The sequence below is a fragment of the Trematomus bernacchii genome, unplaced genomic scaffold, assembly GCF_902827165.1.
Source record: "Trematomus bernacchii unplaced genomic scaffold, fTreBer1.1, whole genome shotgun sequence".
Classification (NCBI taxonomy): Eukaryota; Metazoa; Chordata; class Actinopteri; order Perciformes; family Nototheniidae; genus Trematomus; species Trematomus bernacchii.
Window position 1 is genome coordinate 255,567 of NW_022987710.1, and position 26,934 is coordinate 282,500.

The 26,934-nt window shown below is 43.4% G+C and overlaps 1 protein-coding gene across 2 annotated transcripts in view; it reads right to left on the reverse strand.

Moving 5' to 3' along the window:
• The window catches only part of nfia (nuclear factor I/A), a 114,911-nt gene that overhangs the window by 10,431 nt on the left and 77,546 nt on the right, over positions 1-26,934 (reverse strand). Inside the window, exons 3-10 of one of the 2 annotated variants that reach the window (XM_034140995.1) lie at positions 24,999-25,064; positions 24,299-24,373; positions 17,277-17,394; positions 15,941-16,065; positions 15,322-15,372; positions 8,491-8,669; positions 6,671-6,833; positions 5,217-5,305 (exon numbers count right to left, since the gene is read on the reverse strand). In XM_034140995.1, the coding sequence (XP_033996886.1) occupies positions 5,217-5,305; positions 6,671-6,833; positions 8,491-8,669; positions 15,322-15,372; positions 15,941-16,065; positions 17,277-17,394; positions 24,299-24,373; positions 24,999-25,064 (866 nt within the window). The remainder of the gene's footprint in view (positions 1-5,216; positions 5,306-6,670; positions 6,834-8,490; positions 8,670-15,321; positions 15,373-15,940; positions 16,066-17,276; positions 17,395-24,298; positions 24,374-24,998; positions 25,065-26,934) is intronic. The other variant, XM_034140996.1, reaches the window with a different exon arrangement.

Sequence of the window (26,934 nt, forward strand, 5' to 3'; positions counted from 1 at the left end):
TAGTGTGTGTGTGAGGTGTTCAGTAGTGAATGTGAGAATATTTCAGTAGTGTGTGCAAGGCCAGATGTTTTCAGTAGTGTGTGTGTGAGGTGTTCAGTAGTGAATGTGAGAGGATTTCAATAGTGTGTGTGCAAGGCCAGATGTTTTCAGTAGTGTGTGTGTGAGGTGTTCAGTAATGAATGTGAGAGGATTTCAATAGTGTGTGTGTGAGGTTGATTTGCAGTTGCGTGTGTGTGAGGTTAATTTTCAGTAGTATGTGTGAGGCTTAATTTTCAGTTGTGTGTGTGAGGTGTTCAGTAGTGAATGTGAGAGTATTTCAGTAGTGTGTGTGCAAGGCCAGATGTTTTCAGTAGTGTGTGTGTGAGGTGTTCAGTAGTGAATGTGAGTGTATTTCAATAGTGTGTGTGCAAGGTTAGTTTGAATTTTGGCCTACACGGCCCCTCATACCCATGAACCTCTCTCAACCACTATACTCTCTCTCTGATAGTGTTCCAATGTCTCTCTCCCAGTCCTGTTTTGTCCTGAGTCAGCAATTCACGTACACACTTACACACAGTGCGGGTGAGTCATGAGGTGGGCGTGGTGCTCTTACTGCATAAATGTGTCTGTGTGTGTGTGTGTGTGTGTGTGTGTGTGTGTGTGTGTGTGTGTGGGTGTGTGTGTGTGTGTGTGTGTGAGCTTCACCTTGAAGAGTGTGTGCAAATAGGACATAGAGACAGATGATGACTAAACACACACACACACACACACACACACACACACACACACACACACACACACACACACACACACACACATACACACACATACAGATGGGAAAGCACCCTCACTGCAACGTCTGCTGCTCAGATGTAACATAACCGCACTCACTCTCTCTCTCTCTCTCCCCACACACACACACACACACACACACACACACACACACACACACACACACACACACACACACACACACACACACACACACACACACACACACACACACACTTATTGATCAGGTAAAGAGCTGGCTGTTACATAGTAGTGTATCTAATGTGTGTATGTGTGTGTGTGTGTTTTCTTGTATGGTGGTTGGCAAGATGAAGGTGCCAATTCCTCCCTCCATCTTCGTCTCCAGGGGCAACCGCCATTGTCGCCCAGGGAAACCACCACGCTGACCCTTGTGGGCATGATGCCTACTCTCACACAATGCCAGTGCCATCTGCCCCAAAAGCCAACACACACACACATAAAGAAATGTACAGACTGTCCAGTTGGTCACCATAGCGATGAGTGGGGGGAGTGTTTACGGTACTGTCCCATGGCTCTCTCTCTCTAACAGAAGCCTGATGTCGACCGCCCAGGGTGACTTTTGTTCCTGCTTCTATGTGTGTGTATGTCATTATGTTGATTTTATTTGTGAGTGTATGTGTGTGGGTCCTGCTCTGAGGTCACGCTCTTTAATGCAGCAGGGCTCCCCTGTCAATCCACTCACTTCATACACAATAACCAATTGCAGTTTCATACTTCCCTTGTTAACAAAATAATGTCCCCACCTCCTATAATCTTGATCTTAAACCTCAATCTGAATCTTCATTTTAAACTTAAAATCCAGTCAAAACACTTCAAACAGCCCTCTGTACATAAGAAACTGACAAAATGTCCTAACTGTCAGAGTAAACTCACATTCCCCAACTCTCCTAGTTTCCAAACAATTTCCTAACTTTATAACGATGGTCAACACCAAAAAACTAGTTACAGAAATGTCCTCAACCTTAAAAATATCTATATGCCACAAAATGTATTCACTTTCCTACAATGTTCTCATTTCCAAATAATACCGTTAAACCTTATAAAACTATTATTTTCCAGACCTCAAGTCATCAAGTTCTATTCTTTATCCTCACTTTCCAAAAACGTTGACCATGCAAAGTCTAATCCTCAAATTAGTTTTCACTATGTGTGTGTGTGTGTGTGTGTGTGTGTGTGTGTGTGTGTGTGTGTGTGTGTGTGTGTGTGTGTGTGTGTGTGTGTGTGTGTGTGTGTGTGTGTGTGTGTGAACACTCTCACACACCAAAGCATTCAAACATGTCCCGATTGTCAACGGAGGAATCCCACTTCACTGTCATCTTACTACTGTGTGTGTGTGTGTGTGTGTGTGTGTGTGTGTGTGTGTGTGTGTGCGTGCATGCGTGCGTGCGTGCGTGTGTGTGTGTGTGTGTGTGACTGGGATGAGTCAGGTCAAGGCTACCTAATCGTTACACTCTTCATAAATCAGCTGGCAAAGCGCCCCTTACACACAGAAACACACACACTCAATAACATTGTGTTAAATGTGGATGTTGCATTCACTGACCACCTGCATTTTACATATTTCGTTTACGAGCACTAATACCAGAGTCCGTGCAAAACCCTGCTCTACCCTCATCGTATATAATGTTTCCATGCCGAAATCTGGAGAAGGACACAGATGATGCAGGGTTCACCGAGGAGACGAAGGCTCGTTCAGATTTATGGAGAAAAGAGATATAAGCTGTCTCCCCTCCTCACCATGGGTAAGATCTGTATCCAATGGAATGGACAAGATAACGGAGCTAGACAGGAGTCAGACAGAATATCTGGAGAGTAGTTTCATGTGCTTTACAGAAACATGGCTGCACCACGAAATATCTGACAACGACGTTTCCATCAACAGCATTTCCACTGTTTTCTGAGTCTTCATCATGTCTTCACCATGAGCCTGAGTCTTCATCATGAGCCTGAGTCTTCACCATGAGCCTGAGTGTTCACCATGAGCCTGAGTCTTCATCATGAGCCTGAGTGTTCACCATGAGCCTGAGTCTTCACCATGAGCCTGAGTCTTCATCATGAGCCTGAGTCTTCATCATGAGCCTGAGTGTTCACCATGAGCCTGAGTCTTCATCATGAGCCTGAGTGTTCACCATGAGCCTGAGTCTTCATCATGAGCCTGAGTGTTCACCATGAGCCTGAGTCTTCACCATGAGCCTGAGTCTTCATCATGAGCCTGAGTCTTCATCATGAGCCTGAGTGTTCACCATGAGCCTGAGTCTTCATCATGAGCCTGAGTGTTCACCATGAGCCTGAGTCTTCATCATGAGCCTGAGTGTTCACCATGAGCCTGAGTCTTCATCATGAGCCTGAGTCTTCATCATGAGCCTGAGTCTTCATCATGAGCCTGAGTGTTCACCATGAGCCTGAGTCTTCATCATGAGCCTGAGTCTTCATCATGAGCCTGAGTCTTCATCATGAGCCTGAGTGTTCACCATGAGCCTGAGTCTTCATCATGAGCCTGAGTCTTCATCATGAGCCTGAGTCTTCATCATGTCTTCATCATGAGCCTGAGTCTTCATCATGTCTTCATCATGAGCCTGAGTCTTCATCATGTCTTCATCATGAGCCTGATTCTTCATCATGTCTTCATCATGAGCCTGATTCTTCATCATGTCTTCATCATGAGCCTGAGTCTTCATCATGTCTTCATCATGAGCCTGATTCTTCATCATGTCTTCATCATGAGCCTGAGTCTTCATCATGTCTTCATCATGAGCCTGATTCTTCATCATGTCTTCATCATGAGCCTGATTCTTCATCATGTCTTCATCATGAGCCTGAGTCTTCATCATGTCTTCATCATGAGCCTGATTCTTCATCATGTCTTCATCATGAGCCTGATTCTTCATCATGTCTTCATCATGAGCCTGAGTCTTCATCATGTGTTCATCATGAGCCTGATTCTTCATCATGTCTTCATCATGAGCCTGAGTCTTCATCATGTCTTCATCATGAGCCTGATTCTTCATCATGTCTTCATCATGAGCCTGAGTCTTCATCATGTGTTCATCATGAGCCTGAGTCTTCATCATGTCTTCACCATGAGCCTGAGTTTTCATCATGTGTTCACAATGGGCCTGAGTCTTCATCATGTCTTCACCATGAGCCTGAGTCTTCATCATGTGTTCACAATGGGCCTGAGTCTTCATCATGTGTTCACAATGGGCCTGAGTCTTCATCATGTGTTCACAATGGGCCTGAGTCTTCACCCTGAGCCTGAGTCTTCAGAGGTCTCTGTGCTGTAAATAAATGTTTTTCAGCTGGTGGTCCGTGGACCCATTTTGAGTGGGTCGCAGATGTGCGAGTGAAAAAAAAACAGTTGAGGGAAAAAAGTCTAACTTTTATTTTGAAGGCCGGAATTTCTAATGCTGCACATGCAGTATTCGTTTGCTTTACACGTTACAATGACAACTCTCACGTCATCAGTTACCATTCATAGATTCAATTTGTAAACATGGCGAAACGTAAATATGACAAAAAAAGGGACCAAAACCTCAGTGTGTTGTTTGCAGCAAAATACTGGCACTTGACAGCATGAAACCATCAAACATTAAGCGGCATTTAGAAACAAGACACTCCGCTTATAAAGACAAACCTGTTGAGTCATTTCATAGACGACTCAAGGAACTGAAGGCATCGCAACAGTGCCTGACCTCTTCATGTTCGAGGCAAGATCAGGCACTCTGTGCATCTTACCGCGTAGCTCACCGTACTGCAAAGTGCAAGAAGTCCCACACCATTGCAGAAGACCTTATTTTACCTGCCGCTGTCGGCATGGTCAGAGAGGTGCTGGATCAATCTTCAGCAGATAAATGAAGGCCATGCTTCTGTCAAATGAAACCATAAGTAGGCGGATTGAAGAAATGTCCGATCACATTAAACAACAGACCACAGCTCGCATCAAAGCAAGCGCTCACAATGAAGAGAATACTGGAAAAGACTCATAATGTATGTATGTATGTATGTACTGTTCTTTCTGTTGCCGTCTGGCAGACGTTACCGCAGCATCCGGGCAAGGACAAGAAGATTCGGAGACAGTTTCTTCCCGCGGGCAGTGAGACTGTTAAAAAATTGAACTGTTGAAACAACTTCAAACATTCAACTGCTACTCAGTAGTATGTATCTAATACCTAATATATATATATCATTCCAATAACTTGTATATAGACTCATACTGCACTATTCCACATCATAACTTTATTTCATTTTTATAACTATTATTATTTTTGTATTGCTCTTGCTCTTATTGTTATTATGTTATGTTATTATGTTGCATTGTTGGAGAAGCCTGTGACATAAGATTTTCAACTGCATAATTACTCTGTAGCTATGTCAGATTGACAATAAAGAACCTTGAACCTTGAACCTTGATGTGTGTGTGGTACCTGTGGTTGTTGAGGGATGTTGAAGCCTGGGTCTCTGGGTCCGACGCTGACAAACCGCTGGGCTGGAGATGAAGTGGGGGTGGAGTACGCTTCACAAAACACACATATACACAAAGTTTAGTTTACCAAGAACAAGCTGATGGGGTTTTATGTATGTTAGGGATGACACTTGGCAAAGTGTACATAATAACTTTCTTAGGACTTGAAAGACAACGTTAGACTTCATAGGCAACACCTTTCTGCAGTGTGTGTGAATTGGATTTCCAATCGCATATTTTTGCCGCTGTAAGCTAGGTAGCTAGCATTTTTAATGGGACCAAATCAAAACCCACATGTATTCATTTTATTTGTATACTGCTCTAGTTAGCAGAGAAACTGCAATAGCGGCTGTATACGGCTCTTCTGTTACGAAGTGAAGTTGTTGGTCGTGGAGTTTGAAAAAGCACACACGTTCCACACTTAACTTTCTGACCGTTATGAGGGCTACCCGATTCTAGGTACTTGTAGTGCATTTGACCATACTTGGCATTGGAGGTACTTTTGTTTTTCTGTTTTTTTTAGTATATAAGAATGAAAGGAACTACATGTTTTGAGAACATTTAATAGCAAGCCTCCAATCTGTTCAGCAAAGCTCTCTTATCTTTGAAAATGTAAGTAGATGTAATTTACTATGATTCCTGTGTAAATAAAGACTTTCTTAAACTAAAAAACATGGCTGACCAAGCTATTGCTGCCTCGCTCCGTTAACCAGAGCAGAACAATTGTTCCTTTCTGGATTTTTTGTTTTTGTTAACCTGGCTAATTATCTATTTTCTACAAATCAGTCCATTAGTTCTGAAACGTTTCAATGAACAAATCAAAAGCAGAAGGAATGGACTTGGTAATCCTAGCTCAGCTAGAGACTGTAAGCAGGGAGAACTGTTAGCCTTTCATCTTTCAACAACTTCCCTAACTCAAGCTGTGGAAGTATATCAATCAGGATTCATAGTGTTGTCAGATTAAATAAGATTGTACAATTCTTTAAGTAATTATTTAAAGATCTGGGTCAGAGTGAGGACAAATCTTTATTTCCTGCTAAAAATGAAGTACATTTGGACTCCACTCAAGCTGAAAGCAACCCAAAACAGAAGTGATGAAAATATAATATTATCATGTGTTGTTGATGTGTATAAATGAGGAGGATTAAATATGAGTGTTTTTTTGCCAACAACAGTAAATAGACACTAAACCCTTAAATCAAATCAAATCCAATTACATGCAGTCACCCCTCACACATTACGAATAATGTCTTTAGATTTTGAAGTCAATATTAGATTATCTAATAAAATATTGTTATGTTTAATAAACCAGTGTTCTTGGTTGTGAAGGCGTCACATGATTCACAATGATGTGTACATCTTGGGTATCATTTCAAAGTTAAGAAATAATAAAAACATCGTATTATTTGCACTCACTGGGTGAGGTGGGTGAGTTTCCTCCACCGTCGGAGGAGGTGGAGGGTGGCTTGGCGTCGACAGGAAGTGGGACGGGACGGGCCATCGGGGGAGGTGGAGGGGGGGGCAGCATGGGCGTCGGCAAGAAAGGATTGTGGACCTTTCCCTGGGAGCTACCATTCGGCTGAAGGAGGGGAGTTAAAAAAGCATTTAAAACAAAGATATTCACAGTATGTAGAGCAGGAAACATCAACAGGTCGGTCAACAGTAACCTGTAACAGCTCAACTCCCTGCCCTGAGAGTGTGAGTGTGAAACTCTGAATGTGTGTGTGAGTGTGTGTGTCAGCAGTTTTACTGGCTGGTCATAAAGAATTCTGCTGCTGCTCGCATTTTATCCTGCTAATCTATAAGCATGATACCACATTACCTCGCTTCACCTCTCTGCCTCCTTCTGTCTCCCATCCTCCCTTCACATACTCTTCATATGCTGAATTACACTGTTTCTTTATCTAAGTACATGCCTGTACAGTCTGTTTGTCTGTTTACATGGACATTAGTATCATGCATGTATATTCTTTAGAGACCTGGAACTGCTCCCTGGAGAACGTTAAGGAACCGAGACTCTGCCGCATTAGAACACCTGCCCTTTGTTTCCAGTTCATGTGTGAACAAGTACATACTTTTCTTTCCCTTTTACTTGTATTCCACTACAGGTTTAGTATCTTGACAAATGCATACTTTTTTGCACACAAAAAAAAGTAGAAAAGTCAAACTGAATTCATTAGTTGATAACAAAAAAGAAATGTCTCGCTGTTTTACCTAATATTTTCAAATCAAATGATAAATCATTTGATTCAGAAATAATAAGAAGGATTGACTCATGATAACAAATAATGTTTAGTTAATGGTTTATTGTCAAGTGCTGATTTTACATGAATGCATTATTAACAAGTGTCTTGTGATACAATATTCAACAGTATAATAGTCAAAGGCATTTTTTTTATACTATATAAACATTTTCCTTATTATACTTTTCACTAAAGTAACATTTTCAATGCAGTCATTTTACTTTCAACAGAGTATTTTTATATTGATGTATTTTACTTTTACTCAAGTAAAGGATCTGAATATGTATATCTACTGTAGGTGTCACTTTTTGGAAGCTTTTCAAAGAGAAATAAATTGCTGCCCAATATGTTTTACTACATCCGTGTGTGTGTGTGTGTGTGTGTGTGTGTGTGTGTGTGTGTGTGTGTGTGTGTGTGTGTGTGTGTGTGTGTGTGTGTGTGTGTGTGTGTGTGTGTGTGGTAGGGTGGTTGAGGGGGTATTGATTCAGTGTCTAGACACAAATATATCAACTAGCTCACTGCAGACAGGCCACACACACACACACACACACACACACACACACATTGCAGTGTTCTGTGCTTCAGCCCTGCAAACAGATACTGATCCCACCTTTGCAGAGGATGGAGAGCCCAGCTCAGATGTTTCCCTGAGTTGTATTTCTGTGTGTGTGTGTGTGTGTGTGTGTGTGTGTGTATGTGTGTGTGTGTGTGTGTGTGTTCAAGGTTCAAGGCTTTTATTTGACATACGTACATAGCTACAGTGCAGTTATGTCGATGAAAATCTTAGGTGTGTGTGTGTGTGTGTGTGTGTGTGTGTGTATGTGTGTGTGTGTGTGTGTGTGTGTGTGTGTGTATGTGTGTGTGTGTGTGTGTGTGTGTGTATGTGTGTGTGTGTGTGTGTGTGTGTGTGTGTGTGTGTGTATGTGTGTGTGTGTGTGTGTGTGTGTGTGTGTGTGTGTGTGTGTGTGTGTGTGTGTGTGTGTGTGTGCTTACGTTGAGGAAGCCCACCTGTCCGGCCTGCTGGGCGGAGTCAGGACAGACCAGCTGGACGAACTCCTTGAGGGTCTCCTGCGGGTGATACCTGATGGCCGGGTGGGAGAAGTAGGAGCCGGGCTGCTGCAGGATGGGGGAGGAGGAGAAATGGAGGCTGGAGGGGGGAGCATGGGGGCTGGCTGTTGGGTGAAGGAAAGGGGAGGAAAGAGAGGGAGGACATAGTTATTGAGGGGGCAGGGGAGAGAGGGTGGGGGGAGTCAAAAGAGGGACATTTAAAGTTGATTCAAGGGGGCGTGGCTTCACATGCAAATTCCTGATGACGGACACACACACACACACACACACACACACACACACACAGCAGAGCAGGAACAATGATAACAGACCATAGCACCTCTGACACACAGCTGTCAATAAAAGTGTGTTGTTGTGCCTCCTCTACTCTTTTCTTTCTCATTTCCTTTCTTGTTTCCTCCTTCCTTTTTCTTATCTCAACCCACCTTCACTCTCTTCACTTTCATAATGTCCCTTTCCTCTTTCTCACTTATGCTCATCTTCTTTTCTCCATCCTCCACTCTTTCCCTTTTCATTTCCCAGCTCTTTCCTTTCATCCCCTTCATCCCTCCTCTTCACCTGGAGTTCTGGCCTATTTCCTTTCTTCCTTCTGTCACTCCTGAACCATCCTCTTTGTATATCTCGCCTGTATTCTGTATCTCTTCTTCTCTCCTCATCTTATTGCTGCTATCTTCCTCTTTTTTCTTGCATGAACTCTTGTTTCTTCCCTCCCTCTTTTCCTCTCATCTCCTTTTCTCTCTTTTTTCTTCTACCACAGTTGTTTTTTACGTTTTCCCCCTTTTTTCTCATTTCCTACGTCTTCGTATCCTCTCATGCCCCCTAATCTCTTCTTCTTCTACTTCTCTATCTTGATTCCTCTACTCATTTCCTTCCTCCTCCTCCCTCTATCCTCCCCTTTTCTCCCCTCTAATCTAATCAGGGCTCTAATTGGTCTAATATTCTTTGATTGCTTGTTAGGGACTGTGATGAATACAGAGGAAGAAAAGAGAGAGAGAGAGAGAGAGAGAGAGAGAGAGGCAGAAACAAAGAAGAGACAGAGACACAGAGAGAGAGAGAGATTTAAAAGTAAAGAGAGAGAGAGATGGAGGGAGGGAGAGTTAAAGCTGCTGCACTAATTCACTTAAAGTCCGCTGTGATTTATCACTCTGACAATACACACTGACCGTGTGTGTGTGTGTGTGTGTGTGTGTGTGTGTGTGTGTGTGTGTGTGTGTGTGTGTGTGTTTGCGTACCCTGCGGCCAATGTATTTACAGTAATCAATGGATGGATAGCTTTCTCTGCCCTCTCTGTTTCTCTTGTACACACATAAACCAACACGCACACACACACACACACACACACACACACAAACACACACACACACACACACACACACACACACACACACACACACACACACACACACACACACACACACACACACACACACACACACACACTTATTGATCAGGTAAAGAGCTGGCTGTTACATAGTAGTACACGTGGTGGTGCATGCCTGCACACTGAGTGAGATCATTCATAGTGATGTGTGTGTATGTGTGTGTTGTGTGTGTGTGTGTGTGTGTGTGTGTGTGTGTGTATGTGTGTGTGTGTGTGTGTGTGTGTGTGTGTGTGTGTGTGTGTGTGTGTGTGTGTATGTTTAGGAATAGTCGAGTGACATTCATTCCCTTTATGAGGGAGTCTGAACAGAAACAATGTCAATGAGTTATTTACAATATGTACACACTGACATCTCGACACACATACAGACACAGTTATAAATAGAAAGGTATTGGCAAACAAAAAGAATATTCTTGTCTTCATTGTGCCAAACCTGAACCCCCAGGAAGAGACCGTAGAGTCCACCGAGAAATCATTCCAGCAACCCTAGAACTGACTGTTTGTGAACATTGTGAGATGACGCTAAGTGTCATTTTGAACTTGGAGAGAGCTACGCTAGCTGTTTCCCCTGCTTCCAGTCTTTATGCTAAGCTAGGCTAATCTGCAAAAAAAAACTCAGTTTGAAAAATAAGTGTGAGAAGTTCTGTAACAATATTGTTTATGGAGCAGTTTTATCTACTTTTTCACAAGTAAAAGCGCACCACACGGAAGCCTTGAACGCTGGCAGATAGCTGGGGAAAGTGTGTGTGACGGCTGGAACGCCACTCTCTGGGATTTAAAAACCACTTCAGGTAGAGCGGACTAATTCTGCCATCTTAAAGGACGTCTTCATTGCTGTCAAACTGAGAAGTATTCTTCTTTGTTCGAAAATGACTTATGTTGTCAACAGAGTGAAAGTTATCCTAGCTCCCTCTAGAGGATTCAGTGGTAAATTACAACCACTATATGAGCGATGTTCTGAGTGGACAATAAGTCATGATTTCTCTTTCCCTGAAACATGTAAAGTGCTCTCCATAGAACGCACAAAGACAACATTTTCATTGATCATCTCGTCCTTTAAAGACGGCAAGCAAGAGGATTTCCCATAATGTCTGAGTCTTCACAACACAACTACAGTGTGTGTGTGTGTGGGTGTGTGTGTGTGTGAGTGTGTGTGTGTGTGTGTGTGTGTGTGTGTGTGTGTGTGTGTGTGTGTGTGTGTGTGTGTGGCCTGTCTGCAGTGAGATAGGATGGTGAATGGCATTGAGGACCAGCAGCCTGCATGTCGAACACGGAAGAAAGGGCTGGGATTAGTTCCACTTTGCAAATTGCCTCGCTTCACTGCATCAGACACCCTCCTCCTCCTCCTCCTCTCTTCCTCCCCCTCATTCCCCTTCTCCTCCTCCTCCTCCTCCCCCTTCTCCTGCTCCCCCTCCTCCCCCTTCTCCTTCTCCCCCTCTTCCCCCTCCTCCCCCTCTTCCCCCTTCTCCCCCCCTCCTCCTCCTCCTGTTGATAAACGATAAGAGGGAGGAGGTAGAGCATCTTCATTGTCACTGCTGGGAGGAGGAAGAGGAAGAAGAGCATACTAGTTGGAGGGATGGGAAGATTCAAAGTGGGAAAGTGAGAAGTTATGGTGAACCAAGAAGGAGGAGATGAAACAAAGCTGAAGAAGTCAAAGGAAAGGAAGTGAAGTGAACAAAGAGTATAGGAGAAGAGACAAGCAGGATCAGGAAGGATGAAGAAGAGTTGTGAAGAAGAGTTGTGAAGAAGAGTTGTGAAGAAGAGTGCAGGAAAGAACTTGAGAATTAAAGAGAAGGAAGGGGAGGAAGAGGAAGAGGAAGATGAAGATGGACTGAATCCAGTTGAAAACTCCAGCTTCACTGATGAGTATGAATGATGGCTGTTTTGAAACAGGAAGTTGACAGGATTCTGTCCCTATACCTTTAAGCCCTGCAGGAGTTCCTCTGCTACCATTGGCTCACACATTACTGCCAATCCTCTACCCTCCTCCCACAGGCTGCTGGAACACATTCAGGAAGAAATGCTCGCCACTCTACAGCAGCTGATGACAATCTGACCCCAACCATCTGATGGGACTTGATCTGGTGATTTCTGACAAACTTTTAGGGGAAACTTAACAGCATTACAGCTGGAGGAACCAGGCGAGGAACCAGGCGAGGAACCAGGCGAGGAACCAGGCGAGGAACCAGGCGAGGAACCAGGCGAGGAACCAGGCGAGGAACCAGGCGTGGAACCAGGAGAGGAACCAGGCGTGGAACCAGGCGTGGAACCAGGCGAGGAACCAGGCACTTACTGAAGTTATTGGCCTAAGATCTAGAGGTTTTCACTTGGTTCCAAATGTTCTCAAATGATCCTCACAATAATCAGGTCTGGTTCTCATAGGGAACCATTCAACCATTCATTTGTCATCCTTCATTCACACACACACACACACACACACACACACACACACACACACACACACACACACACACACACACACACACACACACACACACACACACACACACACACACACACACACACACACACACACACACACACACACACACACACACACACACACACACACCCACACACCCTGCCTGAGAATACAGGTGAATACATCTCTTATTCTGCCTTTCAGTGCCTCTTCCTGACAAAACCCACAGCCACTAACAGGGGAGGGAGGAAGGTAAGGTGTGAGGAGGTGAGGGTGTGTTGTGAGGGGGAGGAGTAAAGGAGGTGGGGGGGAGGGCGTCGTTGGTGGTTGTTGGGGTTGACTGGTTGAGAACCTCACCTCGATGCGTGGTAATGACGGGCTGGTGGTGGTGTGTAAAGGCCATTTGGGGGGAAGAGGAGGAAGAAGAGGAGGAGGTGGAAGGGGCTCCGCTCGACAGGGGCATGGCGCCGCAGAAACCTGACTTCTTTAGAGCGCCGGCGGTGGACGGCATCCCTGCCAAGAACCATGATGATGAGGATGAGGAGCGGGTCAAGGCAACGTGTTTTCTATACTTTCACATTGATATGCACCTCCAATGGAGAAGAGATGGGAGGAGAGGGAGGAGAGGGCGTAGGGGGGGAGCGAATAGATTGAGGACCCGGCCCCACAGGAACGCATACGGCAAAACGCATAGGATTAACGCAAACGCAATCGCCAAAAAGCTTCCGTCCACACGCAATATACACCGGATAGTGTCTTGCCACACGAGACAGCTCCGTTTAGTTCCAACCGCTGGAAAAGCTGCAGTACATATGCCGAGCCTGTACGTGGCGCTGTAACTTCCTCCACAAAAGCAGCAACTTCCTCCACAAAAGCAGCGAAGAAGAATGGTTGTCATGGCTGCACTTCTGTTTATTCTCCGCGGTGGGGGCCGACAGAACCGGGCAGAGTTTTTCGCCGGTCAACGTGTGTTAAAGTTTAAATCTTCCGGACAAAATTATAAAAGTGCCGGTCAAAGGTCTTCTTTGTTATTTATTGAGCTTTAAAACAAATGAATAACGACTCTATATAATGATATATAATCATCAAATACACGGAGGCTGTCTCTTTTCCCTCTCTTCTGACAGCGTCAGTGTCTGTCTCATGCAGCAGCTGATCCAGTAATGATGACTCGACAGTAAAAATAAACATATTTATAACTAGTTTAGGTAGTTTGAGAGGTAATTAAAATAGCTAAGGGTGATGATCTGACTTGAACTGTGTGTTTTGCTCCCGCTGCATCACAGCGGGAGGAGCTGCGTGTCTCCGTCCTGTCAGATTAGACTTCACTCGCGTTTATGTCCATATAGAGAGAAAGATAAATAATCTGAATTCAGTGTGCAGTGAACTTTTGCGGGGGTGAGCAGCAGAGGTGGGGAGAGGCAGGGCTATTGCGGCGTCATTATCAGAAAATGATCGTATAGAGGCTACCACACGGAGCCGTTGGACCCCCCAGAGCGCTCCGTTCCCAGATCTATCCACCTTTGGACCCGTTATCGTTTGCGGGGTCTGTTTCTATCGTTTAGTTACGGCCTCGTGTGGCAAAAAGGGCTATACGCAAGGGCTTTAGTTTAATACAGCTTGCTTTGTGTAATTCAAACCTGTGCCCCTCACTGCGTTTTGGTGCAACCTGTTGCTCCATCCATTACAACTCATGTCTGCAAAGAGATGCAGCTGCTGACTTTATTCAAAGTCATTCAGACCCTGCATACACAGCATGTTCAATAGAGGTCAAGACTGTGTGAGCGTCCTGAAAGCATCAGTGTGTGATGCACCTGAAGGGGGCGGGGCTTATAATGATTAACTGAGGTGCAGTAGGAGGAGGAATAGAGTGGGGGAGGAGGTGTGTGTGTGTGTGTGTGTGTGTGTGTGTGTGTGTGAGTGTGTGTGTGTGTGTGTGTGTGTGTGTGTGTGTGTGAGTGTGTGTGTGTGTGTGTGTGTGTGTGTGTGTGTGTGTGTGTGTGTGAGTGAGTGATGAATAGTTGAAGAGGCTTTGTCAGGAGGTAATCGAGGCAGTCTGCTCAGCACTTCTGTTTACACATCTATCTATCTATCTATCTATCTATCTATCTATCTATCTCACACACACACACACACACACACACACACACACACACACACACACACACACACACACACACACACACACACACACACACACACGTTCACACACATTTACAGGTGCACATGGAGAAGAGTTACTGCCCAATAGTAATATACAGCTAACTTTACATACAGTATACCTTAACACACAGTCACACACACGCACACGCACGCACGCACGCACGCACGCACGCACGCACGCACGCACGCACACACACACACACACACACACACACACACACACACACACATCATGTTATCATGCACAGTGTTAAAATCCTTCTTCTTCACAGATAACCAACCAATAATAAATAAACAGCCATGATGATGTCATCAGCATGCTGCTAGGTAGGCGGGGTCAGTGGGGAGCGGGGTAATGGATGTGATGAGACAATAAGAAAGGAGGGCAGCTTGTGAGGTGACTAATGAAACGAAGGAGGAGAGAAGGAAAGGAAATAGGTTGAGGATACAGGACACAGGAGAGAGGAGGAAAGAGAGAGAAGAAAAGAGGGATACAACAGGAAGATTGAGGAAGTGAAAGGAGGACAAAGGAGGAAGAGAAAGAAAGAAAAGAAGGGAAGATGCATGGGAGAAAAAGAATGAAGGGAGAAATCAATAAAAGAAGAGGGAGAAATTGAAGGTGGAAATGAAAGGATGAGTGAAGGAGAAACAGCAGGAAGAGTGGAGACCACCAGACAGAACCAGACACGTCACAACACCAAATGACAAACCAAAGACCACCAGGTATCTGACCACCGGGGGAGGGGGGGGTCACAGACAGAGCAATTCAAAGGCGTGTCACAGTCTTTACCTTGTCTGGAGATGAATGAGCTAGCTAGAGAGCCGCGCAGCTTATATCCAGCTGTCCAACGCAACACGGAGGAAAGAAAGAAAAGAACCCAACAGAGGGGGGAAAAGAAAAGCAGCATGAATTTACTGAGAGCGAAAGAGAAAGAGGTGGAGGTAAAACCTCAACAATTCTGTTTCTATATATCCCAGGTAACATACTACGTCATTTATCATTTGACCTTTGCTTTGACCCCTTCAACCTAATCTGCGCAATGAGATCTGATCACAATGTAATTCAGTCTTAATAAGTGTATGTAGTCAAACATTGAGATCACACACACACACACAAACATTCTTATGTACCTCCAAAGCCTAAACGCAAATACACTTCTCTTAAACATACGGTATGTTTACACATTTTAGATACTTCAATATAATCTGTCTCTCTCTCTCTCTGTCTCTGTCACACACACACCCTCGCCATCGCACTGTTACATGAAAGCAGCCCAAAGCTGATTTGGAAACAGCAGGTTAAAGTAGGGATGTTTAAGAAGTGTGTGTTAATGCTGGAGGTGGAGGCTGGAGAGGGAGGAGGCGGGTTATTAAAGGATGTGGTTGCCGTGGCGACTGGGTGCACCTACCTGGCTCCACGTCGTGCCAGCTGCTGGCCTGACTGCCGTTGCCCGGAGAGCGGCCCTGATTGGGGTAGTACGACTCCTCTGGACTGTCCACGTCCTCCTCCATACACTTTATCCTCTTGGCAGAGCTACACACACACACACGCACACACACACACACACACACACACACACACACACACACACACACACACACACACACACACACACACACACACACACACACACACACACACACACACACACACACACACACACACACACACAGGAAAAGAAGAGCACTCTGTCAACATTTCTTCCAGTTTGCTTCTATTGTCCGTTGTATAATTGTTCTTTTAGTATGCTGAAAATAAAAATAATTTCTTCCTACTTACTTGAAGTAATCTACCAATGAGTTCTTTGATAAGGTAGAATGCAACATACTGTATTATTACCTTTCATACAAAATCAACCAGAAACTGACACATTCCAGGTACTCAAAAGTCTAAAAGTTGCTTTTTGTGCTAAAAAAGACCATGAACTGATTCATTGATGATATGTATTTAATATACTTCTTGCCTATTATTTAAAATTATTGTATCGTTTTTGCTAGTTAAGTATTTTATATGTGTTCTGCTTATCATCTCAGTGATAACTCTTTTTTATTCAGTAGTTTTTTGCTCATTTATTGACTTATTTCTGCTCTAAGATGCTGTAACGGAGGACATTCTCCATGACAATAATAAAGAAACTCAATCCATCATCTTTGAGCCTTCAGTTGTTTTTATGATTTCTAGTGTTTAAGGGTATTTAAACACAGCAGCAGCAGAAGCTGAGTGTGACTCTGTGGTCTGCATCATTACTGTATGAATGATGGTAAACAGCATCTTAATAAGGTAGAAAGAAAATCTAAAACAGTGAACACATCCTCTAATGAGAGCTTCAGGTACCGTCACTCTGCTGCTTCACGCTTTAATGTGTCAGAGTTAAGACATTTAAGTGTGTGTACGAGGTTTGCATTGTGTGACCCGCATGTAGTGAGATGTATGAATGAAGAGTCATTGACATTAGCGTAGACTTAAATACTTCCATATGGATTTGCTTCACTGAGTGTGTGTGTGTGTGTGTGTGTGTGTGTGTGTGTGTGTGTGTGTGTGTGTGTGTGTCTGTGTGTGTGTGTGTGTGTGTGTGTGTGTGTGTGTGTCTGTGTGTGTGTGTGTGTGTGTGTGTGTGTGTGTGTGTGTGTGTCTGTGTGTGTGTCTGTGTGTGTGTGTGTGTGTGTGTGTGTGTGTGTGTGGCTGTGTGTGTGTGTGTGTGTGTGTGTGTGTGTGTGTGTGTGTGTGTGTGTGTGTGTGTGTACCTGCTGGAGGAGGTGCTTGGTAGCGGTCTCCTCATGGCTCCTGGACTCATGCTGTAGTAGGAGGAGCTGTCCAGGTCGGTCAATGAGAAGTTAGGGCCGGTGCCGGCTGCAATAGGTGCTGAAAGAGAGAGGGGGAGAAGCATTATTTCACACATGTTGAGGCATTTCATGTGACCTGCCCTGGGGGTCCTGATCCTGAACAACCTCATGGGGAGCTTTCAGTGTGAAGGAGCAGCAGGTGACGTTGTGGGGGATTTCCCTGCAGTTGAAATGGACCCTCTGATGGGCATTATTGAGTTTCATGATTTTGGTTTTTGTGTTAATAATTTCCTGTTTTAGGTTGAAATGTTTTCCCTCCTTGTGTCTTGTCTTGTTTCACTATTATTTCAAAAAAAGCTCGGCTTTTGTTCGGATTCTTATATCTGCGTCCCCTGTTTTATCCTGCATTTGTGTCCTGCCTTCCATACCCCATCGTAACAATTGAGACTGATTTCAGAAATTGGACTACCGCTGGGTCAAACAAACAAATGAAGTGAATAAAAACACTGCACAATCGGCAAACTGCATCGTATCGATTCTTATAGATGTCAAAACCTAGCATTTGATATATACTGTGTTGATCATATACTGGGAAGAAGAATTTAACTTGATACAACTTATCATTTAACTGAGCTAGACACTTCCATATTTGTTCAATCATGTTCTCCAGAGACTCTTCCTCACTTTAAGACACATGTGTCAACAACATGATGGGAAGTTAACAGAACGTTATCTCCCTCACCACCTCCTCTGCTGTTAATACCACCATGATATGTTTGTGTTTAAATGTTGAATATCAGTCCAGGGAGGTGGTGACATGATGTTATAGCTGTATGTGAGAGCCGAGAGATACATTAGCATCTATCAACGCAGCGCTACTCCTCTTCCTCTCTGATCTGTCCATCATCTGAAATGTACCCTCCTCCCCATGTCTGTGTTCCTCTGCTGCTCTGGGGAGGAAAGCTCCTGCACAAAGGCCTGCGAGGGCTCTCACTAATAAATAAGTGAGAGAGCGAGGGGTGAGAGAAAGAGAGAGAGTCAGGTCTTTGTTGTCAAACGCTTCAATTTGAAAATCCTGCTGAACAAAGCCAGCAATCAGCTTCAAAACCCGGACATCCGTCTAGCCCCTTGCCTCGAGCCCCCCCAAACCTCCACCGCCTTCTCCATCCCTCCTCTTCATCGTTTTATTGACAGAGAGCATGATGGTGCACTGGGATGAAAGGAAAAGGAGGGGGGGGGGGGGGCTGGACTGACAAGACCTGGTGGGAGTTTGGTGCTGAGCTCAGCAAAGTGAGCGTGTTCATCTATCTATCACTCTATCTCTCTCTCTCTCTTTCTCCCTGCCCTGCAGATAAAGTACTAGCATGAGAGCCATACACACACACACACACACACACACACACACACACACACACACACACACACACACACACACACACACACACACACACACACACACACACACACACACACACACACACACACACACACACACACACACACTAGTAGTATAGTTTACTTTCCATGTGTAGTTCTTCCTAATTATTTTCCATTTGTAATTGTGTATATGTGTGTTAACTACTGGTAATGCATCATTAAACATATGCTGAATGATGTATTAGCAGCTCCTGGTTGCCATGGACACATGGATCGACTGACAGCTATCCCTGGATTAGTTTGGCGCTGAAGGAAACGTCAAACCCTGATGATTCTCAGGAAAGTTCTGCAGTCACAACGAGCGTTTCCTTTGCCTGAAACATCTTATTGGATTTATGGATGTTTTTTATGAGACATAAAAGCTACTGATTTCAGTGAGCAATGTAGGTCACACTGAATACACAAAGATGTGAATCATGTCTGCTGAGTTAGGACTCAGAGAAGTAGCTGGTAGGAAGAGGAAATCAGTTTGTGTTCACTCAGGATTTGCGTGTATGGTCCAAGCAGAACTTTGGGAAGAGTTTTGTTGTTTGTTAAAAATAAAGTTGCTATGGATGTTAGGTTGCATTCACAAAATGTGCTTTTTGATTCATATCAATGACTACCAGCACAGATGCTTCAGCTAAAAACTGCAAACGTAGAAACTGGCTGAACTTTTGAGGCGCTTTAAGTTCCCGTTTAAGTGTTTTATTACTTTTGGACATGATTGGTGTAACTGTTTACCTGCTAATTTTGGATATGGAGAATAAAATCACTGTCATGGGAATTTATCGCTTATTTTTTGCAGGGTCTTTTGGAGTAAAAACCTGCATCTACACACTCATTTTGGTTGAAAAAAGGGTATATGCTGTAGGTTCAGTTCAGACTTTCTTTTTGTGTCTGAAATAAGAAGTGCAGCCTGTAGGGGGCCATACCAGATGTAAACCTTTATTTGTGATCAATACAAAAGCTGCTCTATGTCTTTCTGTCTCTCTGATGTTTGATGCTACAACCTGGCCATTGGCCAAATGCAGCTTCATTTCATCTTGATTGTATTAGTGATGTTTTAAAGTAATTTACTGTATAATTTATTATACAATCCATCAAATGTTTCTAATTATTTAATCTTATAATTGATCAATAATTCACTTAGATAACTGTCTGATCATAGTACAGTTCCCTTAGATTTTTAAGATAAAGTGTCAATGTCACAGTTTTATTACTTTTATCATTAAAATTGTGATTATTATTAAAATTGCCATCCATTTGTGCTGTGATGCCCATCTGGTGTTTGCACATCACCAGGTGTGTGTGTGTGTGTGTGTGTGTGTGTGTGTGTGTGTGTGTGTGTGTGTGTGTGTGTGTGTGTGTGTGTGTGTGCGTGCGCGCGCGCGTGTGTGTGTGTGTGTGTGTGTGTGTGTGTGTGTGTGTGTGTGCACGCGCGCGCGCGTGTGGGTGTGTGTGTGGGTGTGTGTGTGTGTGTGTGTGTGTGTGTGTGTGTGTGTGTGTGTGTGTGTGTGTGTGTGTGTGCGCGCGCGCGCGAGTGTGTGTGTGTTCGAATGTGTTGCTCACTGTGTTTCTGTCAGATGTTTTGCTGCACTTGTTTATATGTGAAGCACATCATAGTCCTAATTAAGGTAACTGCTGCATACGAGCTGCTGGAGCCATTCAGAGACTTGAGTATATCTCACTGATAAACTTAGAGTTATGAATCTGACCAACACTGATGATAGAGGGGCAACTAGAGCGGCATAGTTGGAGACAAGGGCCCACTGACCGTGATGTGGCTTTTTGGCGAGTTGGGAGCAAGAATGTGTTGTCCAATTTATTTACAAGATTTACCCAACCAAACATGTTGCGTGTTGTCAGATCAAAAACACTCAGACTAATAAGGCAACACATTATTTAAAACACTGCTGAACCCTCTATCTTAACTTTAAAAGTCACTTTTGAACAGAACGAGGACTGTGGCTGATTAAAGGGAGAACTCTTTCTACATGTGTTAACACAGACTCAGTGAGGGGGGGAACACCGGGAAAATCAGAGAGTAAATGATATAAAACGAGAGGGAACGACAGAGACACAAGAGAGGGTTGAGGAGGAGAAGTCAGAATCCAGTCTGCAGAAATATACTGAACTGACCAATTACATTTAATACACGCTGCAACACTAACCTATACTCTCTCACTCTCTCTCTCTCTTTGTGTGCTGCTTTAATAGGATATTGATCGACAGAGAGAGATTCGATTGGCCTGCCAGTGAATTGTGAAATGGCTGCACAACGCCAAGGTCACCCGCTGTGTGTGTGTGTGTGCTGTGTTCAATTCCCCCCTTCCACCCCCTCCACCCCACTGACCATTCTCAGCTTCTGGTAAGCTATAGGCTTCAGTCACTTTTGCAGACCTGTGTGTATGTGTGTGTGTGTGTGTGTGTGTGTGTGTGTGTGTGTGTGTGTGTGTGTGTGTGTGTGTGTGTGTGTGTGTGTGTGTGTGTGTGTGTGTGGGTGTGTGTGTGTGTGTGTGTGTGTGTGTGTGTGTAACTCTACTACAGTAGCTACACTTGTGTCTCATGTGTTGGTGTTTGTGTTTTTAAAAGAGAGTGTTATGGTATGAATAAACACACACACATTCATTAGTTCAAGTGAAGGTCCATAATTAAGAATGTGACTATACATTATATTTAGCAGATAAGCGATTTAACTACAGGTATGCTATTATCAGTAAAGTAGTCATTCTGTCAAATATCTCCTTTCAAAGAGTGGTATTAGAGAATAGAATCGGAGGATGAAACCCTCTGTAATGGTCACACATGCAGAGCACACAGCACACACAGTGACATTTGGCCTCTGCATTGAACCCATCCTAGTACAAGGAGCAGTGGGCAGCTATTGTACAGCGCCCGGGGAGCAATGGGAGTGGGGGGTTATCCGGTGCCTTGCTCAAGGGCACCACGGCAGGGCCCAGGAGGTGAACTGGGACCTCTCCAAGTAGCAGTCCACACTCCATATTTTAGGTCTGGTGGGGGACTTGAACCGGCAACCCAATGGCTCCCAGTCCAAGCCCCTACTGACTGAGCCACTGCCAGACTATTATAGAAAATATTTAGTTTCTTGCACCTGCACATGAATGAAAGAGTATTTTGATGTAGATACTTTGTATACTAGTGGGTATATGAGTAGTTTAGCATTGCATACACAGCATTTGTAATGACCAAATACCTGTACGTTGTGTTTACTGATACTTGTGTTATTTCAAGATAATATATACTTTGTTCACTTAAGGTCTAGGCAACGAAACTGTTTGGTTAGGGAAAATAATATGGCTCAGGTTCAAATGTTTGCCATGTGCCCTGTGTAAGGTAATGTAGGTAACTGAAGTAAGGGTTAAAGAGTAAACGTTGGCTGAGTGGAAGTCTCCCTTCACTGACTGTTTTTGTTGTTTGCGCAAAACAAGACATGTAATGACCTCACGTTGGTCTCAATAGGCAGGTTAGTTATGCTTTATCATTGTGGTAGTTTGAAAATATTAGCATTCCGTTGTTCACTAGCATGGCTATAGACTCTTGTCTAGTCTTGTCTCTGTTGGTAAGATCTAAAAACTACAAAACCCATGAGCCTCAGATGGCATTTATAACACTTTGCTGTAACAGATGGAAACTGCTCGCCACAGTTACTAAATTCATCCAGTACTCATGGAGAATCTGAAATAATAATCTATTTTGTTTCACTTCAACTGGATTCTGTTGGCTTTAAATCTGGTCTGTTGTAAGATTGAAACCGGAGTGATGTAGTTTGAGTTGTTGCTGAATAAGAAGTGAATCTATATCCTGCTGCCCGTGTGAGTGTGTTATCAGGTACATTTTTCTATATGTATCATTCATCATTCATTGTAATAAATAAAAGGAGTTAAAGCTGTTAAAGTACACAACACACACACACACACACACACACACACACACACACACACACACACACACACACACACACACACACACACACACACACACTGCACACTAATCTATAAGTGATTCTTCCAGAGCCGCATCGCTGCAAATCTGCTGACCAATGCAATACACTCCCCCATACACACACACACACACACACACACACACACACACACACACACACACACACACACACACACACACGCACACACAAACTGCCTGAATGTGTCTAGGTATGTGAATAAACCATACAGCGTGTGTAGTGCACTGATATAAAGCAGCCACAGAAAGATGGTAAACTTCATTGGTAAACTGGAAACTTGCTATTGAAAGAAAGCCGCACATCTTTTTAAGTAGAGCTTTTGGTCACAGTTTAAATCCCATCTGTTCAAACTGTCAAGATATGACATGATCATTTAAATACCATTATCTAAATTTGTACTTAAATACAATATATGAGTAAAATAATCTTAGTTCAAAGCTTCCTGTGATGACAGAAACTTGTGGAACAAAAACTAGAAAGGAAGTGATGTCCTGCCTTTTAAAGATGGCTCTTTAAAAGGCAGAGCTATACAGAACAAAGTCTGAGTCAAACTTAACAGTACAAACACTGTCTACTTTTTAGGGTTTTTTAAATAAACACTGCATGTAGTTTGTTCCAATCAGATACCTAATATTGTGTATGTGTGTGTGTGTGTGTGTGTGTGTGTGTGTGTGTGTGTGTGTGTGTGTGTGTGTGTGTGTGTGTGTGTGTGTGTGTGTGTGTGTGTGTGTGGTGTGTGTGCTTTAGGTGCTCTTTCTTCATCTGCATGGCATCCAGAAACACACACACTTGTAGCAAGATGTGTGTGTGCGAGTGTGTGACTGAGATAGGGTTTTGCTTGCGCAGGGGTGTGCATCTGATCAAGCAGGGATCTGTGTGTGTGTGTGCGTGTGTGTGTGTGTGTGTGTGTGTGTGTGTGTGTGTGTGTGTGTGTGTGTGTGTGTGTGTGTGTGTGTGTGTGTGTGTGTGTGTGTGTGATCGATGACTCTTTGATCAGGGGTCTCTCTGTGTGCTGACAGGCACTTTACATCGGCCTATTGTTAGCGGTGGGCGATCGACAGACTCATATAGATCCCACTGCGCTCTCTGTCACTCTCTCTCTTTCTCTCTCCCGCATGTCGGCACTTTTTAAAGGTCACGTTGGTCCCTCGTTCTCTCTCTGTCTCTCTCTCCTGTCCTCTATCTGTAGCATGTCCATCCCCCCCCTGTCTCTTGATCGCCCCTCTATATTAAATGACTTCATGATGAAAGACACTTGTTCACACTGTTAACAATTGTTGATTAATGTGAATAAATTGTTTAAAACATGATTTAAGTGTAATTTTATAACATGCTGTAGATAAACACTACTGTTAACACTACACTAAGTTAGTAATAATGCTTTTCTTCTTTCCCTCAATTATTCCTATTTGAACACAGGTAAAGACAGACCGTGATGTATTATTTACTTTTGCCCAAAAAGAAAAAGAGTCCTCAGTGTTTGAGGACAGGGAAGAAAACGTAATGTTGTGGGATTTTCAGATCTGCAATCCAATCACTGCTCTGCCTCGCTCTATCAGAGGGGGGGGGGGGGGGGACTTACTCTGTGATACTCTTACAAGCTCGGCTACCGTGAAGACACCGGGCGTCACAAAGCTGTCCTGAAAACCCAGATGACCTTAGAGAGAGACAGAGAGAGAGAGAGAGAGAGAGAGAGAGAGAGAGAGAGAGAGAGAGAGAGAGAGAGAGTTTGTCATTACACAATAAATATTATTTGATGACATCATCACAATATTGAGTAGATGTTGGCTAATATGTTTAAGGCAAATATCAGTCGCAGCATAAGTATAAGAGGAAGTAGCAGTAGTAGTACTTGCAGTAGTGGCATTACTCGCAGTACTCGCAGTACACACAGTACACGCAGTAAACACAGTACACGCAGTAAACACAGTACACGCAGTCAACGCAGTATTAAGGTAGTACAGAGCAGATGAGAAGTTGAAGCGTCTGTTCCCAGCAAGAATAGTCAGTAACAGCTGGTATATTTGTATTTAAATATATTTCAGATTGAAATAATCTGTCACACAGACTTCCCTGATCCAGAAAAACAACCACCATGTGTGTATTGTATGTGTGTGTATGTCTGTGTGTGTGTGATAAAACCACAGCCTCATTCTGTCTAACCAGCTGGGTCAAACACAGGTCACCATAAGCGTGTGGGTATATATATAGAATACAACATTTACAGGTGTGTGTGTGTGTGTGTGTGTGTGTGTGTGTGTGTGTGTTTTACAAGGTCTCACCATTCTCTGACTGCTCCTTGATATCTGAATCGCTGGCCTGGTTGGGGCTTTCTGATTGGCCGGTTTCTGGTGGGAAAAAATTGTAAACATTGACAAGGTATAGTAGAACAGAAACTTAAATATAAACACAGAAATACAAAGACACACACACACACACACACACACACACACACACACACACACACACACACACACACACACACACACACACACACACACACATGTCTTAGATAGGATGGTTAGTTCACTGCACAGCTGAATGTTTTTTTACACCTACATGAAAACTATTTTCAGTTTAAACATTATTAATTAATTCTTATTGTTATATATATATATTTGTAATCCTGTTGTCCAAGACCACCACACTTGGTTTTCACCTGTGGCCTGAACTACGAAGCAGGATTTGCGGTTAGCGAGGTAACTTCAGGGTTAACTCTGTTTGTTTTAAAGATATCAAGTCATATTACAGGATAAAGGAAATACAGTTTAAACAGCCGTATGCAGGAAAGACGCTGAAGTGTCGCACCTATCATTCATCTCACATCATATCACATCATAATATCATATATTTCCCTATCTGAGTCAGCTTCTCGAGCCGTATCTGGCCGTGCAACACTTACATTGTCACATACTGTATGCAGAAGTATTATTTTAAGAAACACATTAAGTTGACGAAACACTCGAGTCAAATGTAATTAAAGTCAGATCGTGTCTTAGACGGGGCAGTGATTTCATAAACCTGTTAATGTACGCATTCAAACACTTTTTCTTTTACCAGCAGTATTCACCTTGCAGGTGCAGCTATGTGGCTTTTATCCTGGATAAAGTGTTTAAGTCATGGATGTTTAAAGTTTAACTTCTTCATATTTGACTAATATTAAAGTTTACTTTTCATTCAGGAAGTATGACGCTGTGCTGTCAGTACGCTTGTCCATGTTTGTGATTGGTCAAATGTTGCACACACACACACACACACACACACACACACACACACACACACACACACACACACACACACACACACACACACACACGCGCGCATGCACACACACACACACACACACACACAAACATACATACATACATACACACACACACACATACTGTACACACACAAACATACATACATACATACACACACACATACTGTACACACACAAACATACATACATACATACACACACACATACTGTACACACATAAATCAGTGAAGTACATCATCGAAGTACAAGAGGAAAATGCATGTACTGTCAGGGAATGATGTAATCAGGGAAACATTTAGTCAAAATATGGTAAAAAAGTATATAGTATATATTGTTGGTTTGACCAACATTTTTATTTAAATACAAAGAAAAGGGATCAATGCTTTACTTAATTCTTTCTGTTCAATGATCTAGCTGTGAGTGTTTTATTTGTATAAACTGTAAGGTAATTTCATTAATGATAAAATACACTTCATAAGCCCTTTTTTTGTTTTGTAATGAAAAGCTATTAGGAACATTTAGTAACCGAGAAGCATGAAGAGGCATTGAAAGAAAATGATACTGAAATGAAGAAGAATACAGTAAATATGTAGCACAGCAGAACGAGGTATTGATGAACAGAAAGCTATGTTGTCACTGCAGTGGATTATGGGATGTTTAATGCTGCTTTATGAACGCAGCCCATCTCTCTTTCCCAGCATGCTCTCTGCTCTGATGCAGCTCCGCTCCTGCAAATGATTTAGCTTCTTCTGGAGCATCGATCGGCCGCGCTGCAGATAAAATAGTCGGAGGGGAGTGGAAGAAATATTACCCATCATCCCCCGGAACCGGGCGCTGCAGGGGCCATGACTCAGGACGGACTGAGACGGATGGACTCAGGTCAGGTCCTGCTTTATTAGAACGCCTAGTAAAGTGAAACTTTTTAATGAATACTATGTAACTAACAAGCAGCA